The sequence below is a fragment of the Xenopus tropicalis genome, chromosome 4, assembly GCF_000004195.4.
Source record: "Xenopus tropicalis strain Nigerian chromosome 4, UCB_Xtro_10.0, whole genome shotgun sequence".
Lineage (NCBI taxonomy): Eukaryota > Metazoa > Chordata > Amphibia > Anura > Pipidae > Xenopus > Xenopus tropicalis.
This window is the reverse complement of record NC_030680.2, coordinates 15597802-15617515: the sequence shown is the minus strand read 5'-3', so window position 1 is coordinate 15617515 and position 19714 is coordinate 15597802. Positions and strand designations below refer to the sequence as shown.

The window sequence follows — 19714 nt, the reverse complement described above, 5'->3', positions numbered from 1 at the left end:
TACATTTGCAGCCATGGGCAGTCGGTTCGGGGACCGCATCAACGAGCTGATGCGGTCCCCGATCCGACCGGATTTTCTAACCTGGCCGATCGATATCTGGCCAATTTCAGGCCAGATATCGGTCGGCCAGGCCGCACGTTTCTGCCCATACACGGGCCGATTAGCTCTATCGGCCCGTGTATGGGGGCCTTTAGCCTCCAACATATACATTTCAGACAAGCACAGCTCCAACACCCCCTCACAGCCCCCTACAGAGGCTCCTCCCTTCACAATCCACTAAAAATTCTGCCGAAACATTAGATAGCTTTAACAAAGCCATTTAGCAAGGTAAAAATACAGCAACACTGACATAAACCATTAGTAGAAGTTGATACAGGGACTTGTTCGATTGCCCTTTGGGAGTCAGGAAGGAATTTTTCCCCCTCTGAGGCAAATTGGCTCCGACTTCAGATTGTTTTTTTCTGCCTTCCTCTGTATCAACTACTAAATAGGAACCTTCCATCTACACTAAAACTTAAAATAAATGAGTCCTTTCCAACCTAAATATGCATAACTTAAATACATCATATCTAAAAAATAACTAAATATTTTAAAACAAATTTGAATGGTGTTTTGCATTTTTATAGTATTGCCGGGAAAGTTTAGAGAGGAAGGAGACCTGTGGGGCAAGAGAAAAGGGTAATTAAAAAGAGATGGTGGAATCAGGGGGCAGGGGTGGGAGAAATGGGTGAGGAGAGATACCTGAATGGAATACGCTCGGGCGCAGGCACATGTAGCCGATATACGCATGAAAACACGAGAGAATGCAAAGTGAATTAAAAAAAAAAAACAACAAACCTCGGACGTTCCCAAAGCTGATCAGTCTTCGAAATAAAACCGACAAAGCTTTCCCAGCTGCGCATAAAAAATACAGATGAAGAAAAGAGAAGTCGATTTTAGGATCCGTGCCGTTTACATGTTTCCATCCGCTCCCTCTTCAAGGGGGAAAAAACCAACAGTAATAGTATTTGTTGTTGATAACACCAGAAACCTTTTAGCCGCACCACAAGAACACAGATTAGTCTGACGCTCGTAACAATATGGAGGTTCTTATGGCGCGAGGTTTGATGGCAGAAATGTTCGATAAAAAGTTTCTTGTTTGGAATTTTTTTTTTCTGTAATTTTAAAGAAAAGCAAAATCTTCACCGGATTCTCTTCTGCTGCCGGGTTCTGTATATATCGTGGACGGGAGGAACCACAGACCCCTTCTCTTCTTCATCGTCGGAATCCTCGTTGGGTCTTTTCACAGATTTATTTAGTAGTGTGTTGACTTCAACTGGTCCGTTCCCCTCCATGTTCATCTCTGCCTGGCTTCCTGTAATGATCCTCACCGCCTCTTCCACTGCTGCAAAGACAGATACACATACATTGAAAGAGGCTCATTCAGCCAAGGGCAATCTGCAGCCACCCAGATGTTGTTCAACTACAATACCCATAACCCATTGCAGCCCTGGAACTCTGACTCCCATCCTCCTTAGCAAAAGACAAGAGCAAAAGCAGAACCGAGCTGAAAGAGCTGCAGGTAAATGCGTATGTGTTTCTGGAGCTTCGGTTTATAGGTGCACCCACAAAGCACTTACTGTCCGGCAGCTTGCACCTCCGCAAGATTTCCATAATCTCATCAACCTGTACGAATGGGCCCTGTGAAAAGAAATAAAATGGAATTTTATGAATTATTTTTTAAGGACTAACAGTTTATTGGCTGCCCAGAAGTATCACATTTTATTATAAAGTGGGACACATCCCACAGTCAGTGGTGGAACTATAGGGGAAGCAGACCCTGTGTTTTTTTTGGGGGGGGGGGGAAGCATCTTCCTCTATATCTGTAGAGAATCCCCCCCCCCCCCAACTTTATCAGAGAAAGCCAGTGGGACAGGGGGAAGGGCCGGGTAGAACTTGCAGTGCAGGGGAAGGGAGGGCACAGTGCCCTGTAGTGAGCCCACATTGCCACCATCAGGAACCGTTTCTCTACAGGGCTCAGTACAAGTGCAACATTTGGGATTCCCTATGACATAATGACACCTAATAGTTTTCAGGGTCCCAGTAAAGGCCACATCAGTGGGGTACTGCAGTCAGAGGCACCATGGCAGAGGGGGCCCCAAGAGACTTGTGCTCACAAGTGTGTACAGGGTTAGGGTGAAATATGGGCAGCGGTTTTGTATAATGGGCGACTGGGATGGATCAGGAAGTGTGACCATGCTTCCTTCTGCAGGTCACTTTATTTTAACTAGGGCCACATTATTCTTGCTGGCAGGGTCCAAGGGCCGCAGGTGACCAATATATTGATAGTTGGGGCGGGTCCTACTAACTTAGAATGGGGCTGCGTGATTGCTGATGGAAGCCCTGGTCCCAGTAGTGATGGGGCCATCAACATAAACAAAACAACGTATCCTTTGCGGCCCTTTTCGCATTGCGCCCCTTTTCGCATTGCGGCCCTTTTCGCATTGCGCCCCTTTTCGCATTGCGGCCCTCTCCTCCTCTCACATTGTTCCTGGCTACAGTATCAAAGCAAAGGTAACAACCCCACATTGCCAAAAAAAGCAAAATGACACACTAACCTGGAAGCAAATGGGGGGAGGAAGCAGCTTCATTAAGATCACTGCAGCTGGAGGGACTGGGAATACTCCGCCAGGAACAGGATGGAGTCCAGGTGCTACAGAACAGAAAAACATTGTTTTTAGCGGTTAATACACGCGGCTGTTCTACAATCCAACTCTATCAGCCCTATAAAAAGGAAAGGGAGAGCGATTACTAAATTGACCAATGGCAGCAGGCCAATGTGCAGGACTCTCAGGCAGATAACATGGTGCGCATGGAGGCATGGCACCCCCAGGAATGGATTAGTAGACAAAGAAGCAACTAGTTAGAATCAGCAAATAAAAGTCCTCATAAGGTTTCCTAGTTAAATGAATATGAGTCAATTAGCTTTAAAAAGGCTTACGAGCTAAATGTCGCGGCTGGAAAGGGATCATCTGGGACGTGTCAGGTTTGGGATACTCTGGTTTTCGGTCAACATCATCCTTCAGCGAAGGGGCTATGGATGGAGCTATCACAGGGTCTGGGATTAGTGCTGCCAGTTTGGCTCTCGATACATCCTAGAAATAAGAATGAGACATTACTGTCAATAAGATAGGAGTGAGGCAGACAAATTTTCTTGTGCTAATTGACAATACTGCAAACCACCAATAGCAATCAGCCATATCTGTTCCTTTATTATTTAATCAAGCCGCAGTTTGCTGTTGCCTGAGAATCTTGAAAAAGAGAAGCAAACGGGAAGGGAGTGAAAGAAATAAATGTGTCTCTGCTTGGTATAAAGGCATGGGAGCGGTAGAGGTTGGCAGCTGCTGGCACATATACTAGAGACCAAAGATAAGCCCAAGCACCACGTTAATATATGAATCTAACATAATTCCCATAATAGAGTAAAGGCGGGATAGCTATATGCAGGTACAAACCCTGATCACAACATACCTTGTATCCCAAAGCTTTCAGTTCACTTGTGGAGCAGGGGTACAAGTCCATAAATTTGTATCTATCCACAAGAAGTGCTGTCTCCTTCCCTTCATACTCCTCCTTGAATGCTGTGTATCTCCTTTTTTCCACTTTCAGTATACTAGCTAAATCTCCAATGTTACTTTCAAAGGCCAGGAAGCGTGCCCAAATCTCACTGCAGAAATCAAGGGGGGAAAAAACAAGGAGAAACAATTCAGTATTCCGAGACAAAGTGAGCTTTCCAGTTTGACAGACATTGTATAAAGTTCACATTCAGCATATAACAGCAGCATTATGCAGCTTCGCTTTTGCTGTTCTTCCCATCCCTCTTCACTTTCCTCTTCCCCTGTGTTGTCCTTGTACACTTGCACGGGGATGAAGCCTGAGCCATGAGCAGGCAGGATTTAATCTGAGCAGGGGAAAGTGAGGCCCGGAGACGGGCGCAGCATAGGGGGAGGGCCTGCATGACAGGGCAGGCTGCATAAGCGGGGATTGGACAGAGCAAATCAGGGGGTCAAGGGGGGTACAAAAGGAGTGGGCAAGGGGAGGGAGGGCCACTCAGCGCGGGAAGCGGGCACAAAAGGTCAGGCGGCAGCCACAAGAGGCCCACCCACCCTCCCTATGTTAAAATAAGGAGAAGCAAGTATATAGTTTAGGGTTGGGAAAGTAAGGGGATATTTAGGGCAAGCAGTAAGCAGGCATTAATTAGCAGTCACAGCGTTGGCGGGTCCTTTGCCAGTCTGCCGGGCATGGTGTTGGACAGTACTGGACCGTTAGGGCAACCCCTAAGGTGGGTACCCACGGTGAGGTGGGATATGGTCAGTTAATTACCCAGGGGCGTGGTCCCTTGCGGCTAGTGGGTATTGCTGGCATCTGGAAGGGCAGACTGGCAGAGGGCCTTAAAAGTTATAAATTGTTATAAATTGTTATAATGTTACTATACTAATAGTGGTACTAACATACAAGGTATAATGTCAAAATGTTTACTTATGACTGTTTGTCGGGTAATAAAGCTGTGGCCATATCATCCAATCAAGGTGTTGTCACGCGTTTTATTTAATGGAAGGGGGTGGTTGAAAGGGAGCGAGAGATAGGCCGTGCACCTGGTCATGGCAATACTGTTGCAAGAGAAGCAAAACTTGCACAGGGGCAGTGTATGAACTGAATAGAGTTTTATTGGAATTCTACCATATAAATATATGATGTTTCCCATGATATAGTTGAGGGTACAGGCCTGCTTAGGGCTCCACTGTGTAAAGCTTTTATGCTGCACTGGGAAAGGGATCATAAAATAAACCCTGCAGTCTGTGTTACATGACAGTGTAGAGCAAAAGGCTTAAGGCTGCGCAGGGGAAGGTTCGTGACTTGAGACTGTCATCTCTCACTGCAGTTTCTATGACTGGCCTTCCATATACGAAGTTTATATTCAGACTCACCCTGATTTTTCGGGAGGCAAACTTCCTGATGTTAAAACTCGTTCAAATAATACTCTTGTGTTATTGTCCTCTGGAAAAAAAATATTTAGGATTCGTTTAATATTATTTAACTTATCATAAAACCACACCTAAATTACTAAACATATACATATAACATACTATTTCACACATTTAGGTAAGTAAAAGTGACCTGTCACATACAAACTAGAAAGCTACAGGCAGTAGCTCCAGAACTTTTAAAGGGGCCAGTAAAATATATTTTTTCACCTAAGGCTACAAACATTTAGGTTGATCATATAAACAACCTTCTAAAACCACATATTTACTGGGAACTGAGCGCTGCAAGCATTATAAGTGGTGTCTTAGTTGCTCTTTTAGAAAAAAAAAACGAACAGAGATGATTAGTTACCGTTTATTTGAAATACACATTTATTACAGTGGTGTATAGAGAGGCCTGTGTTTAATACAATTATAGAAAGTGGTAAGAGCTTTGCAAAGACATAAGCGAACAAACCATTACACTTTTACAATAAATAAAATGTATTCACGTAACTTACCATTAAGGTGAGACAAATAATCTATGTAGGCAAGGACATATTCAGGGATGTCTCCATATTTCTTTAGTCCTAACTCAAAAATCTTGAAGGCCACCGATGTATCCTGGATTAAGATAAAGTAAAACTTTTAAAACAATGTCTTTGATTATAGAGATTCTGTTTTCATGATCAGTTATAAAATGTTGTATAACATGTCAAAGGCTTTGCACACATTCCTGTTGCCGTGAACAAAACACAGCCAATTGCCAGCACAAGATGTGAGGCACTTACATATTGATGAAATGCAGCACTATTTGCCAGTGACTGGTACATTGTTATTAGGAGGGGAGCCTAGACCCAGCCCACAGCATGACTGATACATCATTTCCCATGACCGTTACGGGACTGCAAGTGGTGGGCCCCTGATCCAAGAGAAGGTTAAACAATGTATATTTACTCTCACCTTGCTACAGTAATACTCCATTAAGGCTGCAGTGACGTAAACGTGATGACGGGTCCTGGGATCTTCCCTGGCTTTCTTGAAAATCATTCTCCCAGATTTGATGCCCTCAGCTCTCCTAGCAAACTTCATGTACTGAATATAGACCTGACAGAAAAACATAAAGAACTATGAGAACCTTTTCAAACAACTACAAAAAACCTAATTTCGTTGTGGTGAGATCAGTGCTGCAGTAATGCCATACAGGATAATAAAAAAAACATGATCGGTCTTACCAAGGTGGGATCTATATCTTCTATGGTGAGTAATCTGTTGTATATGCTGTGTGTTTTTTCATACTTCATTCGGCTCTGGAGAGAGAATAGAAGGTTTGAGCAAGAGAATAAAGCTAGCTTATAGTGATGTGTGGGTCAGCCTCAAACCTGTGGGTCCCGCTCTCCCCACCCACGACCTAACTGAGCCCCGCTTCCGGCTCTGGCAGTGTCTATTTATAGGCACAGGCATGCCCCGCCTCCTCTGTGACATCAGAGATGGGGCAGGTGAGGTGCAGGTCTATAAATAGACGTTCCGAGGGTGGGGACCTAACCAATCAGATGTCAGCACATCAGCAAGGATTGTATAAAATAATATTAATGGCTGATGATTACTTTCAATATATAGGTTCACAAGAGATTGCAAATATGGAATAGCTATATACAGGCAAACTATACAAGATATCAAACATCTGCATAGCCTGAAAACTTAAATGAATGATGTTTTGACCAACGTGGTCTTCACCGAGAAAACTGTTGTGATAAAATGAACATTTCCTGCAAGCGACTATTTCATTTTCTGTGAAATGGAAACAGACAGCCCTTTGGAACAACTTAGAGCCATCAGGCAGGTACCACAGCATTTATGAGTGAAGCTGGAGTAAATACGCTATGGTGCCCCATTGGGGCTGCTGTTGAGTATTGATGACAGAAATAGTAGAAGATTAAAGTCGCCATGTCTCACTAACAGCTTCAAATAAAATAGACGCACTCATATTCCTAATGTCCAGCAACTTTATATAAACCTTAACTATTTATTAAAAACCATGTTATTCTTTGCAAGAGAACGTGTCCTGTCTGTTCATGTAAATCTCCAATACAGATACTGACCTCTTCGTAGTCTGCGTAGGCAAAATACAGCAACATGTTTTTCTTTAGAAGTGTACTGATTGCCCGCTCATAGATATTGGCAGCTTCGTCGCTGAACAGTTTAGCGTTGTTCATGTCCTGTGATAGGAAGAAATGTAAAACCTTAAAACTGGAGCCATCAAGAGAAGCGCAGACTGATAGAGTTGAACTGACCCATGTGAAGCTGGCCACACACACAGCTGTACGACCTGACATTGGGTTTGATTTCAGCTTTAACGTTACATCATTGCATTATATATGGGCCCTTGTAAGGTAGCGTTGACAAAATGATCCTATTATAAATAAGTCAGTCTGTCAGACAGTAGATTCTTTTGCTAGTTCTTCCCATCAACAGGTGTCAGACGTCAGACCCAACTGATAAGGGCCATGCCACCCATCCCTACTTTCATATCCAATATGGATACCATAGGATGAATAAGTGTTGTTTGGAATCAGTGTTGTTTGGAAATTCAAATGCTTGGTCAAATGAAACACTCACTATTCAGCCTGTGAGTGGCCAACTTAGACCAGTACTTCCCAGCGGAAGGAAGATATCTGTCATACATTAGTATCATCAGTACCATGTAAATGAATTCAGTTAACTAAAAAGAGAATAAGGACAGTAAAGAGTACTATAAGCTCGAGTCCAACTAATCACATACCCCTTTTTCAGCAAGCAGCTTGCTAGATTGTTCAAGGTATTGTCCGGCTTCATACCAGATGTCCGGATGATGTCCCAGTACCAACAAACACTGCTCATATGCAAACATAACTGCAAAATAAATACAAACGTTGCTTATATAACAATATGATATTGGTAGGTGGGTGGGTGGGTGGAAAAGTGCTACAAACCATTCACTGATGTAAGTTACTTTACCTCTTTTTGTTATTAGGGTCTGGTCCTCTGTTCGCAGAGGGTTACTCTTCTCCCACTGTATATATTTTTTCCACATTTCCACCTGCTGTGCTTCCTGGGGTGTGTTTTGAGGAGGCACGGAAGGAGCATTGCGATCCAGACCTTTCATCACTGTTTCATATTCCTTAATCAAAATACATTTATACAGTCACACAAGAGATAAGCCAATTCTACTAGTATTGCCTTGACTGCTAAGTCTTAAATGACACTGAAGCCATTGTTAGGGTAATGTGTAATACAGGTATGGGATTTTTTTTATCCAGAAAGTTCCGAATTATGGGAAGGCTATCTCTCATAGACTCCATTATAAGCAAATAATTCTAATGTTTAAAAATGATTTCCTTTTACTAAGTAATAAAGAAAAAGCTGAAAAAGAATTTAAGCAGGTATGGAGATCCAACTTATGTAAAGACCTGTTAACAGGAAAACCCCAAGTCCCCAGCATTCTAGATAACAGATTCCATACCAGTGTTTTTTTTATACTGCAATAACAACACATTTGTGGCCTAACAAATCAGTTATCACTTGCTAGCAATAACGGAACTGAATGGAACATACAGCAGTGATTGTAGACCAATAATTAAATATATATATATATCATGCCATGTCTCCTAGCCTGTAAGACACACAGAGCACAAAGCTCAGTAAATTCAAACTTGTTCAGAATAAAATAAAATAAACCACCCATCCACTGAAACAGCTGGGATTACCTTTGCAACTCTTCTTGCATTCATGTAATCTCTACTTCTGTCTTCAATCATTTTCTTTGCTAAATGGATGTTGATACCCTAAAGAATATTTAGAGAGTTATTTCCATTTTTAATGCCTTAAAGAGGCAGTGTACTCCCCTTTTCGACACTAGTGCAATGAATCGGCTTGCTGTGAATGTGCTGACATTGTTTTGCCTTTTGTATTAATTAAGAAATATCTAATTTTATTTGTTATTTCTTGCATTTAACAAAGCAAAATCTAAGAATGAAGGTAGTCACTATTTTCTTCTTTGCCCTACAAAGGTAAGACAAATCAGCAGAGAAGCCCTCTATATAAATCCCTCCCGTTCCCCAGCTGCAGCCAGTTAGGCTATGAGTTAAGGGTCAGTTCAATATACAAAGGCTTCTTAGTGGACTGCTCGCTCGTTTTGATTGCACTCATACAAAAAAAAGGGCTTTTGTTACTCTCTTACTATATTTGCCCCGATTCTGGGCGTACAGCTTTAAATTCTGTGATTTACCTCTTCATACTTGTTGTAATCCCTCCAAAGCTGTTCGATGTTAATCATGGGGTTGACACAGCCTCGCTGGTAAACTCTGCAGACGGCCGTAATTCTTTGGTTCTCAGCATAAGATCCCACAGCTTCTCTATTTGTCAAAAATAAAGACGATATAAAGGCATTCAAACATATTGTTTTATAATATAAAGCTAGGAAATGTATTCTTTGTTTTAGCCTTTATTATTTAGTGACAGTAAGTCAAACATTCTGTTGTCAGTTTTATATTTAGGAGATTATTTGGGAAAAACTAAGCCGGCAGCTCTGTACTTAGCCTGGCATTTTGCATTTCAAGCAGCTCATGGTGTTTGCAGACTGGCATTTGGATGGGCAGGCAGTGGCAAGGAATTTTGGGCATTTTGTTATCAGATGGCATTATGTTCTTCAAAAGTAATGTTTTAAAGTAGTACACCACAAATAATGGGATTTTTCCCCATTAGCTTTCTGCTTCTTTTTTGTTGTATATACTTTAAAAATCCATTAATTTCCCCTTTCGTGTTTCCCAGTGGAAGTTCGGAAAGGTGGTTCTGACTACTTGGCCAGCACAGCGTCTCTGGGTGCAGATAACCATTCTGCACACTGAAGCAGACACATGGTTTCTTGGCCTGTGAAATTGGGAAAAAATGGAGAGCAGACCGGGCCTTGTTTTCTAGCAGAACAAAAAATGTTGCTGTCCACTTTTTTCCAATTTGACATTTTGAGGGAGTATGGAAAGCCTAGGCACATGCAGCACTCTCTCCCATTGGTAGCAGTGGTGAGCATGAGCGGTTAAAATTGCATTTTAATTCTACATAGCCAAAGGCTACACTACAAACAGGCTATTTTGTAGATGCGTCTGCACCCGAAACCACTGCACCGGCCCAAGCGCAAGCATATGGAGCTGATTTAGGAAGTGAATACATTCTGGGTGTCTTCACCCAGGCATATTCAAAAAATAATTGGAGCCAGAGGCTTTATACGTTTTAACTTTATGTGGTTTATCCGCAGGCCGAGAATCAGACCCATGTGGCTGTAGCCTAAATTTGAATCTCTGCTACTCAGCAGCTGCAATTAAACAGGTGTGTGCTTGCTAAACTATAGCTGTGTGATGCTATTTAGGAATTTTGGTTTAACGCAGCCATTGCTCCAAGATACCAGAACTTGCTGTGTTCCTAATGTTGCTGTCTGGAACATGGAGCTTTGCAGAATGTAATAGGAGAACTAGACAAGCTGGAAAGCTCAGTGTCTGCTACTGACCAACAGGCAAACTTTGAGCAAATAAACCAACTACTTGCCCTGAAACCTCATAGCCAGACAGAAGCTCAGCTGAGTTAGCCAGTTTAAGAAATGTGAGTAAGGGATTTTTGCAGATCAAGCTTTCCACATTCACTTACACTCCTTTCAGGAAATTGATGTAGTCAACCCATATCTGCAGAGAGAAGAACGGCAACGTTAGCCTAGGCACAGTCCTAACCGTAAGGCAATGACTTGAGGAAAGAACAAGGAGTTACCTGATAGGACATGATTTCCATGCCAATTTTATCAAGCGCAAAGTCATACGCCTGTGCCATTTTCTCCCTAGAAGAAAAAGCATAATAACAATTATTAGCATTGGTATACAGAGGGGCAAGATTCATAGCCTCTGAGGCACAATACAGAACCTCTTTAATGGCTGGCTATCCTGGGTGAAAAAGAGGTTGACATTAATACAGTCCTGGCAAATGATGGACAGATGAAGTAGGGCAAAGTTTGTATTTGAGTGTCTTTTAACTGTTTCTGTGCCAGTGAGGAAACCAACTGTGCTCACTGTCCCCAAGTAAAAAAAGAGCCATGTTGGCTGTTTTGGAGCACTAACATCACCCACTGGCATCAGATGGAAACTATGCAGGTCATCCTCTACCTTTTGCCCAAAAAATGTCACCAGTGAATGTTCTTGCCATAATTAGGGGAGCAAGGCATTTGCAGAGCTCCTCCCTTATGTCAGTTGGAAGTGACATGCATCAAGTCACGGTGCGATACATGTATGGTGTTCTGAACACAAAAAGGTTCTGAAAAAGTCATTCATGACCCCTGGGGGCACAAATGCAAGAGCACAAAGTAGTGCCAGGTGTCCCCCTTCGCGTCACACTCTGCATTGAGTGCCAGATGAAAAATCCAGAGCTCAGTGACGAGCGCAGGGCCAGAAGGCGCCACTAGCTCCAACGCAGGTCACACCTCCTGCTGCTCTGTACCTTATGCTTCTGAATGAGGCAAAATGTACAAGACAGAAGGAGGAATGCCTATGCGCCCCACGCATTACTAATACAGCACTGTCTAACGCAGTCAGCCCTGTATTAGTGAAGGGAGTTTCAGGTCTCTAAAATGGAGGGCAGATTTTCCACCAGAGGCCACTGTTTCATTGGAGCCTGTGTATGAGATTTAGCTGGTTGCTTTGCAATATAAAGATACATATCTCATTCCCTCTGCAGAATAACAGGTGTCAATATTTTACTAAACATTTACAGAGAAACAGAATAATGTAAATCCTATTTACAGACAGGCTATAGTTGCAGTTTACAGAAGCCACGCACGGTGCTTGGCCGGAATGACAAATTAGTAACCGATTATGGTGGAATATGGTGATTTTCTGATAACCAAAAAGGGGCACATTTACATTTTCAGGTGGCTCATTGCCATTGAATTCCAGTTGATTCAGTATGTTACCCGGCTGCCACAGACGGCTGAAATCTTCCCTGGACTTGGTGGTATCTCCAGGGTCCCCATAGCGAAAAGACTTAGACACCAGATAAGCACAGTACTATGACGGTACTAAAACAAGAATGACGGCTACAGTACAGAAGCAAAACTAAACTAACAAAACAAAACTAAGACTTGTATTTGTTTGGTGTCGGTGTTGCAAATATAGCCCATGGCAGGAGGAAAGAAAACCGTAGTATTTTTGCAGCCTATTACTTACTTGTAGCTTGGCAGTTTCCCTTTGGTTTCCCGCACATAGGACACATAGCATTTCCACAGATCTATGTGCAAGACTTTCATGAGGCACCTCTGGAACAGCTGTGGACAGAATTGGAGGAGAAAACTTTAGACCCTTAAAAGTTTGATGTGTGTGTTATAGAAGTAGTGGGTATTTGGAATCTCTGGTTTGAGCTGGTGATTATGAAATTGCAGCAAAACGTACATCATTTGGGGCAGCACGTGCTCACTTGGGATACACAGCATATATAGTTAGATTCAAACGGGGTCACTCCCCTGGCACAGACACATTGGGGGTAGAGAGGCAGCCAGACAATCCCATCTCAAGCAGCTGGTTGCCTTGCATGCAGATATTAGGGTGCCAATGGGCTACAGATACAGTGCCATGCTAATCTCTAAATGCTCGGTTTTACTTTGAAGCGCATTGGTGATTTCTTTTTCCAATGATAATTTGCCTTTAAATCTGGTCCAATACACACACGGGCCCCTCAAGCTAACAGCACTGGAGCTCTAGTCATTAGAATAAATGTTGCTGGATGCGAGATAACCAGTAGGAAACAGAGATTAGCCCACACCATATAGTAAGGCTTTGGTATAATATTATTGTAGCTTGCAAGTACCCTAATATTATGGGTAGCAAACCTAAATTTAAAATATGTTAGTGAATAATCCCCCCATAAAATAAGGATATTATTAGACACCAATGCCTATAAACCATATACAGATAATGGAATATTTTGCAACAGCTCAAACTGAGCCAAGTAAATCTGTATTTGGGATTTTTTGTTTTTATTGTTGAAACTGCTTGCCCTTAGAATTAACCCTTCCCTGCCAGCTGCACTTTGTCTGGCAAAATTCTTTTCCCACTGGCGATAACATAACGTGAAAATACAGCATCTTTTTAATGCAGGCCTTTCTGTAAATGTATATTTTTCTGCAGCTCTCGCTTTGGAATTTAAAGTCAGGGCACCTTGGACCTTAGCAGCCTAGATAATGTCTTAATGACCAATTGGAAGATGAGTAGAACAGGTTCTGATAAGTAAGTGAAATCATTAAAAACTTCGAATGAATCTGCTTTCTGCTCTGTATTACTACACAGTTGGACCTCTCTTTGTTGCTTAAACAGCCTCTACTCTTCTGGGAAGACTTTCCATTGTAAAATAGGATTTGCCTCCATTCATACCTAAGAAAATTGGCACTAATGTTAGGGATCAGGTCTGGCTCACATCTGAGCCAATTTGGGTTTTCTGTATAGAACAGGGGTGTCAAACTCAATCACATAAGGGGGCCGAAATCTAAAACACAGGCTAAGTTGCGGGCCAAATTTTTTATAAATATACTTAGTAAAATACTAAGGGATATATTTATCACAATGTGTAAAAAGTGGAGTAAGACATTACTGGTGATGTTGCTCATAGCAGCCAATAGATGCTTTGCTACTATTGAAATCTGATTACTGATTGGATGCCTTGGGCAACATTACTGGTAATGCTTTACTCCACTTTTTACACAGCATGATAAATATACCCCTTAGTCTTAGTTACTATGTGAGGAAAATGATCAGGCTGGATGGTCAGACACACTCACCAAGCGCCACATAAAACAGCCAGGGGGGCCGGATTTGGCCCCCGGGCCTTGTGTTTGACATATATGGTATAGAACATAAAAATTCTTCCACTCCCATCTCAGCAAACCCATTCTGTATGAGTCTTGTTTACACGATGGGTTATCTTCCTGCTGAAATGGGACCAATGTAGGAAGCATGGAGTTGTTAAGAATTGCACTGGATAATGAAGCAGCACCTGTGTCAGTTTTAGTAATATAATTCTAAGCAGCTTATATATTCTATTTTCATCATGAAAAAAAAATAGTTTTTGGGTATAGGACCTTTAAATTCCAGTAATCAGAAGGAATGCATGAATACTTTTGCCCATATGGTGTATATAGGGTACAACAAACCTTTTCATTACTTTTTACAAAATCTTTCCCAAGTCCAGGGTTCAATAAAATGTTGGACCCACAGATAAAATGAGCAACTTAAGTTCCGGGGAGTTGTGCCCCAAATGGTCTCCTAACCTGCTGAACAACAAGTTTGGGGCACAACGGCTGAGGCTCCAGTCAAAAGTCAGTGGCAGAATTTTTTCCCCCACACAAAGAGGGGGTTCTGTTGGCTAACATTTTGGAGAAATATATACCCTTTAGTTCTTGTAGTACCCGAAACAGACATGTTTTCATAAAGTGAACCTACTACTCTACATGGCCAAAACCATCCTGACACCCCTTCTAATTACTGGAATTGGCTAATTAAGTCACAGCCATCATTGCTAACTCACATACCCCTGCCTCATACAATGACATTCCTTTGTGCTTCCTACTTTGTGGCCCGTACAGAGGGGTTTGCTAAGACAGGAGTGAAAGAACTTGACACAGAGCCCTGAACTCAACCCACTGAACACCTCTGAACTTAACTGGAATCCCTATTCAGGCCTGATCCCAACATCAGCACCCAGCCTCTAAAGTATGGATAGAAGCAAACCCTACCAACAATGTTGGAGCATCTTTTGAAAAGCCTTCCTTTTAATAAGAACAGGGGAGCAACAGAGCAGCAAAGCAAGGACCAACTTGATATTAAGACCTATTGGTTTCAGAACGAGATGTTGGGAAGATGTGCCCACATACCTTTGGCCATATATTTGTTAAGAGTAACAACTTGGGCTCTGATGAGCAACAAGATGCTATTCACAATTTAACACCACGTTGATCACGGATAGTCGGGGAATCACTAAAATAAACATTGATAGTCTTGATTCATTGATAGAGGGAATTCTTACATGGGCAGCTTACTCCTTTTTTGAAATAAGGGCAATGAAAATGCCTTGTGCTGAACATACTTTATACCTATTGTATTAATTGTGTAAAGCCTATGCATTGTTATTTCTAGACAATACAAAAGGAGCCACTCCATGCCTTGTCCTTGCAAGGAAGATAATCCCTCTGCATAATGGACTACTGTTTAGTTGTAAGACAAAACAGTCACAACTAAGGGTTAAGAGAGCAGGTTCGGTATCTGAGTTAAACTAACTGAACTAATTAATATTAAGTTAGGCAAAATACATTTTACTTAAAACAATTTAATTAAAGTAAATTAGAATGAATGAATTTAGAATGAATTTTTAGCACAAGTAGTTTTCCTTTTGCTTATGAAGAAAATAGTTGTACATAGGTGTATACTGCCCCTTTAAATGAGACCCTTACATTCCAAACTGGAAAGCTGCAGAGCAAACATATTAATGGGAACCATATGTTCCCTAGATGCTACGTATGTTTCCTTTTCTATGGATTTAACATTTCTTATTTTTATTTATTTAATTTTATAAATATACTTGAAGAACACATTTCTCTCAATAGAGATACAGGTATGGACCCTTATTCGGAAACCTGTTATCCAGAAAGTTCCAAATTACGGAAAGGTCATCTCCTATAGACTCCATTTTAAGGAAATAATTCACTTTTTTTTTAAAATAATTATTTTTATTCTGTAATAATAAAACACTAACTTGTACTTGATCCCAACTAAGATATAATTACCCCTTATTGGGGGCAGAACAGCCCTATTGGGTTTATTTAATGGTTAAATGATTCCCTTTTCTCTGTAATAATAAAACAGTACCTGTACTTGATCCCAACTAAGATATAATTACCCCTTATTGGGGCAGAACAGTCCTATTGGGTTTATTTAATGGTTAAATGATTCCCTTTTCTCTGTAATAATACAACAGTACCTGTACTTGATCCCAACTAAGATATAATTACCCCTTATTGGGGGCAGAACAGCCCTATTGGGTTTATTTCATGGTTAAATGATTCCCTTTTCTCTGTAATAATAAAACAGTACCTGTACTTGATCCCAACTAAGATATAATTACCCCTTATTGGAGGCAAAACAATCCTATTGGGTTTATTTAATGTTTCAATTATTTTTTAGCAGATTTTGGTATTGAAATCTTAATTACGGAAAGATCCCTTATCTGGAAAACCCCAGGCCCCGAGCATTCTGGATAACAGGTCCCATACCTGTAGCATTTCATGGTGAATCCTTTCTTCACATGTATGAGCTCCCCAGACATATTATGTGCATGTATATACACTGTTTATTACAGTGGAGCAGCTGAAGATATCAGACAAACAGTAGCCCATCTGGCCATGCAGGGGGAAGGCCGTACCTCACACACCTGTTTATGGGCAGTTTTACTGGATGGACCGTATTATTGTATAAATACATGTACGAGGCAGTAGGTTCTCTGGACACTCACCTTTTCAACTTTGTCATCATTTTTAGCTTTTACCTGTAGTGAAATTGAACAGAAAATTGGTTAAGGATGCCCTTCTTCAACTCAAGGTTTTTCATACAAGGCCAACTTAAACATGCTTTTAATAAAATGGTATTTTTCCCCAGGGTTCCCCCAAATCAAATCAAAGTTTCAGGATTGAGCTGAATTTGAGAACTTTTTGCAGGATTCGGACGCAGCTGAATCCTTAGTGTTCGTCCAAACCAAATCTGAACCATTACACTGAGGTGCCTTTATAGCTCCGGAGAAATTAGAGCAGTATACCGTATATACTCTAGTATAAGCCGTTCCGAATATAAGCCGAGGTACCTAACTTTACCTAAGAAAACTGGAAAAACTTATTGACTCGAGTATAAGCCTAGGGGGGGAAATGCAGCAGCTACAGCTAAGTTTTAATAATCAAAATAAATACCAATAAAATTACATTAATTGAGGCATCAGTGGGGTATATGTTTTTCAATATTTATTTCAAAGAAAAACAGTAAACTAGCTCTGTAAGCGGAGAAGAGAGTCAACAAAAACAATATGAGTAGTACCCCACGCTCATTGCACATTGGCAAACTGGCAGCAGACCCGGTCCCGGAGGAGATGTAAGGGGAAATAAGTATTGCTAGTGGGAGCCTAGGCCAGGGCACTGGGGGGTCTGGTTGCGGGGGGCCGTAATTTGCACACAAAGGAGAGAGGGTGCTAGTCTAGAGGGACCCATGGCACCCGACTCGAGTATAAGCCGAGGGTGACTTTTTCAGCACATTTTGGGTGCTGAAAAACTAGGCTTATACTCGAGTATATACAGTATATTTGTTCACAAAGGATTCTGCGCAGCAGTTAAACTCAACTCAAATGTAACTATGCAAATAAGAGTTCTGATTCGGTTCCGCATTGGGCTAAATCAGTTGTGGAAGATTCGGTATTCATTGAAATCTGAAAATGATGGAATTGTGCAGTTTCTGTGCCCCGGGATCTGCAGTAGGGATAATGTAACTGAGTATTATATGATTGTTTCAAACCCTTGGTTATCAAAATGGTGCTGAAAGCCTTAGCCTGATGCTAAATGTGCTGTTTGACCAACACACAAAGGAATAATAGTTGCCATCTAAATGCCTTTAGCTGCCTCTCACCACCTATTCCAAATATACATAGTTAGGCTAAAATGTAATCTATAAGGACTGGAGCAGGCAGATGTCTAACATAATAGCCAGATCACTACTTCCTCCTTTAAAGCCCTCTAAGCTGTTAGCAGTCAGTAACCTATCAGTGACTTAAATGGGGGGGGGGGATTATGGGACATAATTGTTTAGTTAGTTTGCATTTGAATCTGACCTGCGTGCTCACAATCTAACTAAACAGTTATGTTCCGTGTGGCCCCCACTAAAGTCACTGACTAACTAATACGTTAGACAACTGAAAGTAGTGTTCTGGCTATTATGTTAGAAATCTGTCCATTCCAGCCTTAATAGATTAAATTTTTGCCTAACTATATTAGAAATGTTTTTTTTTTCATTTTGGACAGTATCTATTTTATCCAGTTTCATTTTCACACTGAACTGTTCCTTTAAAGGGTTGGGTCACCTTTAAATTAACTTCTTATAAGTCATAAAATGTTCAGTTCTAAACAATTTGATTATTTCCAGCTTTGAAATGGAGGTCACTGACCCCAGAAGACAAAACACTTTTGCTCTGTGTGGCTACAATTTTATTGTTACTTATCATTACTTATCTTACTATTCATATTTCTCAACCACTATCTGGTTGCTAAAGTACCTGGAACCCTAGCAACCCGATAGCTGCTGAAATTCCACACTAGAGAGATGCTGAACAAAAAGCGAAATAATAAAAAAACTAAAATAAAAAATGAAGACCAATCGCAAACTGTCTCAGAATATTACTCTCTACATCATCCTAAAACTAAACTCAATGTTGAACAACCCCTTTAAAGGTGAATTTAACACCCCCCCTATAGCCAGTCTCATGTTTCGTGATGGTTCTGAGCAGCACTGCCTTTACATTACTTGTCAGAGAGACAGATTGTAATTAGAGAGGAGAGAAACATTGCTTTACAGGGCCAGAAGAACCATACAAATGACTATAGGGGTTCCAAACAATAAGGATCCCTGTTCCCATTACTCTAATAATGGGTAGAGATATGCAATAGTGAGTAGGAATAGGGGAATGAGGACATATTATACCATTTTAATTGATTTCAGATAAAAATACTTCTGAAAGATGCTCCATACTAGATACCACTCCATAATATTGACAAATACATGACCAAACTCTTGAACAATTCTGTGCATTTTTACAGGGAGCTCAGAAAGGCAGTCCCAGAGCAAGCCGTGCAGCACTGCAAACTGGGAGCACCAGTAATATTGCCACGGATATACAAGGGAAATGGAAACAGTTAAAGGTCCAGCTTCCGCTTTTGCTATTATGTACATGGGCTGCGGTTGGTCTAGTTGTTTTCTCAGAGGACTTTTAAAAAAATGTTGTTGACCATTTCTAAAATTTGCCTTTGAAACAACAGATTACCTTGTGAGTGGTTTTTGGCTAATGGCGTACTGGTGACCAGTGGGGGGGAAACTGGTCCCTTGCCTTGGTCTCCCTGAATGCGTGTGTGCCAACATGCACAGGATCAGCCCTACAGCACATTCTGTCATGAAAATTCATAGTTTAATGTTTCCATGCAGACATCTGCAGTGTGTGTGCAATGATGGGCTAATCCTGGGCATTCAGGGAGAGGAAGGGTACAGATAAACAATGGAGAACTAAACCTTAACTAAACCTTAAATAAGAAATAGGGCAGAAATGCTGCACATTCTGTTTGGGGCTTCTGTTCCAGTCCAAGGCCCCCACAACTCTTTAGCAGGGAAGATAAGTGCCCCCTAAGATGGCCCCCAGTAGCCCCTCATCTTCTTTCTGCTAATTCACTGCACATGCTCTGGGCTGCTGGCACTTAACTGAGCTTAGGGGCCCACTCACCATTTATATAATATAAATGGCACCATATAAGGCTGATAAGTATTTCACTTAGGTTCACATTACATAGCAGCTCAAACCACTGCAGTCTGCATCAGAACTGAATAATCAGCCCTGTAGCTTCATCTTTTATT

The 19714-nt window shown here is 41.4% G+C and overlaps 1 protein-coding gene across 1 annotated transcript in view; it reads right to left on the bottom strand.

Moving 5' to 3' along the window:
* Positions 1-1160: 1160 nt before the first annotated feature.
* Positions 1161-19714, bottom strand: part of LOC108645362 (cleavage stimulation factor subunit 3-like) — a 73744-nt gene continuing 55190 nt past the window's right edge. The window contains exons 4-21 of the mRNA XM_031900491.1: positions 16572-16604; positions 12242-12339; positions 10797-10863; positions 10680-10714; positions 9271-9397; positions 8750-8827; positions 8001-8163; positions 7786-7895; positions 7106-7222; positions 6239-6313; positions 5967-6110; positions 5525-5627; positions 4968-5037; positions 3511-3706; positions 2981-3134; positions 2598-2692; positions 1620-1680; positions 1161-1384 (exon numbers count right to left, since the gene is read on the bottom strand). Of these exons, the coding sequence (XP_031756351.1) occupies positions 1182-1384; positions 1620-1680; positions 2598-2692; positions 2981-3134; positions 3511-3706; positions 4968-5037; positions 5525-5627; positions 5967-6110; positions 6239-6313; positions 7106-7222; positions 7786-7895; positions 8001-8163; positions 8750-8827; positions 9271-9397; positions 10680-10714; positions 10797-10863; positions 12242-12339; positions 16572-16604 (1929 nt within the window). The 3' untranslated portion in view covers positions 1161-1181. The remainder of the gene's footprint in view (positions 1385-1619; positions 1681-2597; positions 2693-2980; positions 3135-3510; positions 3707-4967; positions 5038-5524; positions 5628-5966; positions 6111-6238; positions 6314-7105; positions 7223-7785; positions 7896-8000; positions 8164-8749; positions 8828-9270; positions 9398-10679; positions 10715-10796; positions 10864-12241; positions 12340-16571; positions 16605-19714) is intronic.